Genomic DNA, 6,000 nt, shown 5'->3' with positions numbered 1-6,000 from the left:
TGCCTCATTTGGTTTTTACTTTTTTTTTTTTTGGTCTGTTTCTCATAAAATTGTTGTTTTCTTGCAAATCACTGGCAGATCATTGAGCTTTGAAGTCAGAAAATAATGACAGACAGTTGAGTTTCGGACTTTATACCCTTCAGAAAACACATGGTAATGCAAAACCTGTATTTCTATCTACTTTCTAAGTTTGTAAGAGCAGTACTTAAAAGTAAAAGTGTCCCTATTTTTGGGCCTTTGTCCCCCCATTATTTTTGGCTTTGTCCAGATTTCTTGCTCTGAGAGGTATCTACAGGCCAGGTTTATTGTGGGAGAGGTTGAGTGGTACGGTTGAGAGGTACGCTAACCTTGTTGCTGCCAGAGATCACTCTCTCTTCACTCTCTCTTCCACTCATACACTCATACACACAGAGTCTCTTCTGCTTTCACGCATGCATTCATTCACACATACAAATGCACATACACACACACACACACACACACACACACACACACACATGCATGGAATCTTCTACTTTCATGCATGCATTCACTCAGACACGCAGACAGAAACACACATACACACATGGAATCTTCTACTTTCATGCATGCATTCACTCAGACACGCAGACAGAAACACACACACACACAAACACACACCACACACACACTTTTTTTGGTTTCTTTGACTTATGTTACACTGTCTAAACAGCAAAAGCTTTGTCAGCGAGTGTAAAATAACAGCTTGATTGATCTCACTGCTTACTCCCTCTCATACACACAGTCTGTTCTTCTTTCACACACACATACATTCTGCTTTCATGCACACATTCACTCACACATGTAGCTAGATACATAAACACACTCATACACATACATACGCACATTAACTTTTTTGTATCACTCCATGCCTGGCGGCTCTGTACTAAATGATCCACGGCCCAGTGGTTGTGGACCGTTGCATTACATAATCTATATTTTGGATGTAAAATACATCCTCCAACAGCAACTATGAAACTTTAGCAAATATTTTACATAAACATATAAAACAAAATATGAATATACTAATAGTAAAACATGCAAACCAATATAACAGGCTATTTTCTAAGTGCAGTAATACCCTCCTTGTTGGGCATTATACAGGAAATAACAGACCTTCCAGGCATATCTCTCAACCTCTTAGAGCAAGAAATCTGGACAAAGCCATTAATAATTTGGGGGGAGGCCCAAAAATAGGGACAATTTTTAAATATTAATCTTACAAACTTATAATGTTGATAGAATAACAAGTTTTGCTTTAGCATGAAGTTTCTGAAGGGTATGAAGTCTGAAACTCAATGTCTTCACTATTTTCTGTCTTCAGCCTTTAAGGCCTTGTCAATAATTTGTCAGAAGACCACAATCTTTTGAAAAATGGACCAAAAATATGTGGCAAAAATCTGGACATTCTGCAAAGATCTGTAAAGTTGAGAGGTATGCTTCCAAGGATAGAGAGCTCCTCCTGTGGCATTGGTTCTCACAACAGCCCTAGGAAGTCTGGTATTATCCTAATGCCCATTATGTGTTTCCAAGGATATGGCCCACTTACTACAATGTTCTTAATTACTGGGAGATTGTTCTGTATGTTTATTTTGTTTTACTGCATCCACATTTCTTCTGCACTTAAGCACTGCAGTTCTTGGCTTATGTTGTCTGTGTAGGTTTTTGTGCATGAATGTGGGGATATTTATGCTTCGTACTGCATGACATTGTGTAAATATCAGAGCAAGTTGATATAGACACTCTGTGCTATCAAATTAATTCTACATTAGAATTATAACCAACCAATGGCTAATCATGGCAGTTGTGCTTCACAAGATTTACAACACTGCTATGAACATGTATAAATACTGCTCTGCTGCTGGACATGTGCTGTATTTAAGTATCTAAGACATACATCACAGGCATGACTAATGGATGCTTACAGAATGGATTCCTTGAACATGCTGTGGAATGGTCAATGAAATGGCTGGTCAGCTAGGGCTGTTAGTGACTGGAATCTTTCATCAACATGATACTTTGAGCAGTTGGGCTCAGTAAATGTGGGAGGGGGAGTTTATCTGTGATCCTGTTAATCAGATCCTTAAGTTAAATCTAGTTGTGTAGAATTTTAAACTTTTAATGCAGAATTTGTTATGGGAAATCCTTCCAACATGAATCAATACAAAGTTAATTGTTAAAGAATCTGTGGTACATCTGTTGAACAAAATAAAGAATTTCTAATGCACATGGTTATACTTTGGCTCGTATTTACAACTGTCCTGATACACTGAGTCAGGGCTGAAAATCTTGTCATGACTGAGGTTGGCAAAAGATCCTAGCAGCTTATCTGTAAGGGTGAAACATTGTCTTGCTAAAATGGTAAACAATGGTATAAGTAGCCATTCTGACTCTATGCAATATCCCTACCACAATATAATTCAATAGGAATCAATACAGTACAATATTGTGCACAAAAGACCTGCATTCAGAATGACTTTTCAAGTTCCCATAGTACCAACAAGATGACAATATCAAAACAACCAAGAACTGTAAAATATTTCATCACATGTACCAGTTTTATACATTTTTAGATAGAATTACTGCATCATTGTGGAAAGTGAAGTTTGCACAAAAAGGTGCACATTTCCCAGTATAAAACACGTATAGAAAGACTTGTAGAAAGTGTGACATTTTGCACTGTACCTAATAAGTGCTAATACTTGTAGGAGGATGGATAACAGTTCTTAAAACTGTACTTTTCTGAACACTTGTGCAACAGCCTATTTTAACAGAGAAATTAGAAATTCCCCTTGCAATGAATTGCAGATTATTAGTAAGTGATAGTAAGGAGAAAAAAAAACAGTGAATTACAGATTAGTACAGTAAGTGATAGTAAGGTGGAAAAACCCTCAATGAATTATAGATTAGTAGTAAGGAGAAAAAACATCCTCAATGAATTACAGATTAGTAGCAAGTGGTAGTGAGAAAAAAACCCTCAATGAGTTTACAGATTATTAATATGTGGTAGTAAGGAGAGAAAAAAAACTCAACGAATTACAGATTATTAGCAAGTGGTAGTAAGGAGAAAAAAAAAACCTCAATGAGTTAGAGATAATTAGTAAGTGGTAGTAAAGAGAAAAACCCATATGTCTCCTCCATTTATGGACTGGGCCTCCCACATCCTCCTCACTAAATGTACAGTCTCAGGGATTGCTGTCCATCCGTGCTTATGACTTGCAATTGACTCATAGACCAGTCCTGTGAACAGCCATGAACAGACACTGCTGTCCACTGGATTTACTAGATGTGGGTCGGGGTGGGGTGGCAATGGAATTACATCATTAAGCCTTTCTTTTGTATCACATGCATGTGTGTGCAATTGTGCACCCACACACACACACACACACACACACACAGTCACCAATCTACCTGTCACATGATTTTGGAATAGGGCAGGAAACAGGAACACTCAGGGAAAATCCATGTGAACACAGAGAGAAAATGCAGACTCTGCACAGAAGGAACCACAGGCAATAACCAAACCACATAACCATTTGCTATGGGGTAACAATTGCTACTTATTGTACCTATGGACAAATGGTGTACTTGGAATGAGGCTTAAGGAACCAGTGTATTTTTCTCCGGTCAGTGCAACTGGAGTACTGCACTTCTCTGAAACAGGATTTTAAAATTAAGCCATTTTTCTGAGCTCTTGTTTTGGACCACGTTGTACTAAACAAAATGTCTGCCTCCTTTTCTAGTACATGATTGTTGGAAGATTTTAATGACACAAGAGCAACGTAACTTACTGGAATTTAATGTTAAAGTAAACAATGTTGGTTTCATTTTAGCTTGTTTATCTGTATGGTTAATAAACATTACAGATTTGTCACTGAAATTGTTTTTATTGAAAAGTGATAAGTCATTTGCTTCTTAATAAATATCCCTAGAAAATAAAGGTAAGTGAATGGCTGAAGTTTGTTGAAACAAGCAGGCATGATGCTGCTGTGTTGATATATGTGTACTACACAGTGGTTACACACTGTGTAGCATGCACAGGTACTACAGAGTAATGGACAAGACAATGCACAAGAATGCATAGTACACATGCCAATTTGACTTAAAGACTAACTGGGAAATAAAAGTGTACAGTTTAAGAACAGACTGGAAGAGCAGGCATCTGTGCTTTCTTCTGCAATTTAAATCTGAATGTTTTGGGATTTTAGTGGCATTAAAAAATACAAAAAAATGACAGCAAAACCATTATATATAACACAGTAATAAGCACCATACTAGTTTTTTAAAGGATTAATTGTTTTGTTATAAATAGTTTAGCCATCACTTTTTACAAGTCAGTTCTGTGATTCTGTATTGAGTATATTTGTCATTTTATGGCTGTGCATAGAAAATACTTCAATCTTAAGTAAACATTTTCTCCCTCTACAAAAACAAGATTTGAAGCTTCAAAATAAGTTCTATTCAGAGGTAAATAGCTTTCAGTATCACATCTTCAGAACTTTAATAACAATAGTGCAATAGAGAAAACTATTGCCAGCAGTAAGATGTGATCACAAGAAGTTAGTGTTTTAGCACAGGATTCCTTCTGTTCTCTGCTTTTTTTTCATTCATGTCGATCATCACTGTTGCAGGAGAAGTAATGGCTTAACTCTTTATTAATGCTAAGAATTCTTCACGAGTTTTGGGATCTTCTCTGAAAACGCCCAGCATAGCACTGGTGACGGTCTTGCTGCTCATCTTCTGCACCCCTCTCATGACCATGCACATGTGTCTGTGGGAAAAGAAATTTGTAGAATGTAAAATGTGAAACACTGTCCAACATGCGCTTATCATAAACATTCTGCTCCATACAATGGCATTGTAAACCTAGTCGGGCATGGAATTTACAGTCTGTGCCAAATGCAGACTTTATGTATCTTATAACCTTAGTCATGCTGTTTATTTAATTTCACAAGTGAGAAGTTATAATGAAAAGTACACCTCTGCAATTGTTAACTGTTCATTTTCCCTGGGTGAGTGAATTAAAAAAAATGCAAATTGCTCACAAATGACAATTGTTTAGATTCTGATAATGTTGCTGCACAGGCTGAACAAAGGAAAAGATACCAGTCATGGGTCTTAGGTATAGTTTGAATTAACAGGAAAAAAAAAAAAAAAGAGCGGGAGAGTAAGAATACTGGAGTTATTGTCCTGTTGCATCACCCACAGCCTAGCATTAGGTGGGGTTGTTTTTAAGTAGAAAACTATTCCAGAAAATTACTGAAAAATGAGAATGTTTAGTCATAGTCCATTGTGGAATTTTGTTGTTTTTAATAAGTGTGTTGATTTTTATGATAGTAGGCGAACCACATCCATTTGTCAGCAATCCCAAATCACACAGGTGTCTAAGATATTAATCACAAACAGGCTAATCAACTGAGGCAGAACCCCTTTAAAGAACTGCTTGACTAACTAGTTCAGAGTTACAGTCTAACCATCCAAATAGTCATGTCCCAAATCATACAGGTATCTAAAATAAGTCACCCACAGGCTGATCAAATAAGGCAGTTTGAAAGCGTGCGGTACTTCTCCACCCATATGAAGAAGCTCTCCCACTTAGCCAGTGGCGGCTGGTGACTTCAAATCAAAGGGGGGGGCTGCAGGAGACAGCTGAATGGGTGGGGGCCAATGGGAGGTGGTGTGGCCAAATAAAAAGGGGAGGACCTATGCTAAAAATCACAAAAACTGGGACTTTATTTAAATACGCTGCCCTGGGTGCCACTGCCAAACTGTGATTATGAGAGTCCAATCAAGACAAAATGAATTGTAGAAGAAAAAAATATTTGAATGCATTGGCTACATGACAGCTTACTTAATATCTAGATGGAAACAAAAAGGATGTGAGACATAAAAAAATAAATTACTTTTTAAATACATTACTGGAATGCCAGTCAAAATCAAGTATAAAAAAACAAGCAGCACTCAACTCAAACCACTTCTCCT

At 37.2% G+C, this 6,000-nt stretch overlaps 1 protein-coding gene across 1 annotated transcript in view; it reads right to left on the bottom strand.

Annotated features, from left to right (window-relative positions):
• Positions 1 to 4,490: 4,490 nt before the first annotated feature.
• LOC122791691 (GTP cyclohydrolase 1-like) overlaps positions 4,491 to 6,000 on the bottom strand; it is a 149,158-nt gene continuing 147,648 nt past the window's right edge. Inside the window, exon 6 of the mRNA XM_044059621.1 lies at positions 4,491 to 4,789. Within this exon, the coding sequence (XP_043915556.1) occupies positions 4,663 to 4,789 (127 nt within the window). The 3' untranslated portion in view covers positions 4,491 to 4,662. The remainder of the gene's footprint in view (positions 4,790 to 6,000) is intronic.

The sequence above is a fragment of the Protopterus annectens genome, chromosome 1.part0, assembly GCF_019279795.1.
Source record: "Protopterus annectens isolate FY-2018-M chromosome 1.part0, PAN1.0, whole genome shotgun sequence".
NCBI lineage: Eukaryota > Metazoa > Chordata > Ceratodontiformes > Protopteridae > Protopterus > Protopterus annectens.
The sequence above is the reverse complement of the archived record's forward strand: the minus strand, read 5'-3'. Positions and strand labels throughout refer to the sequence as shown.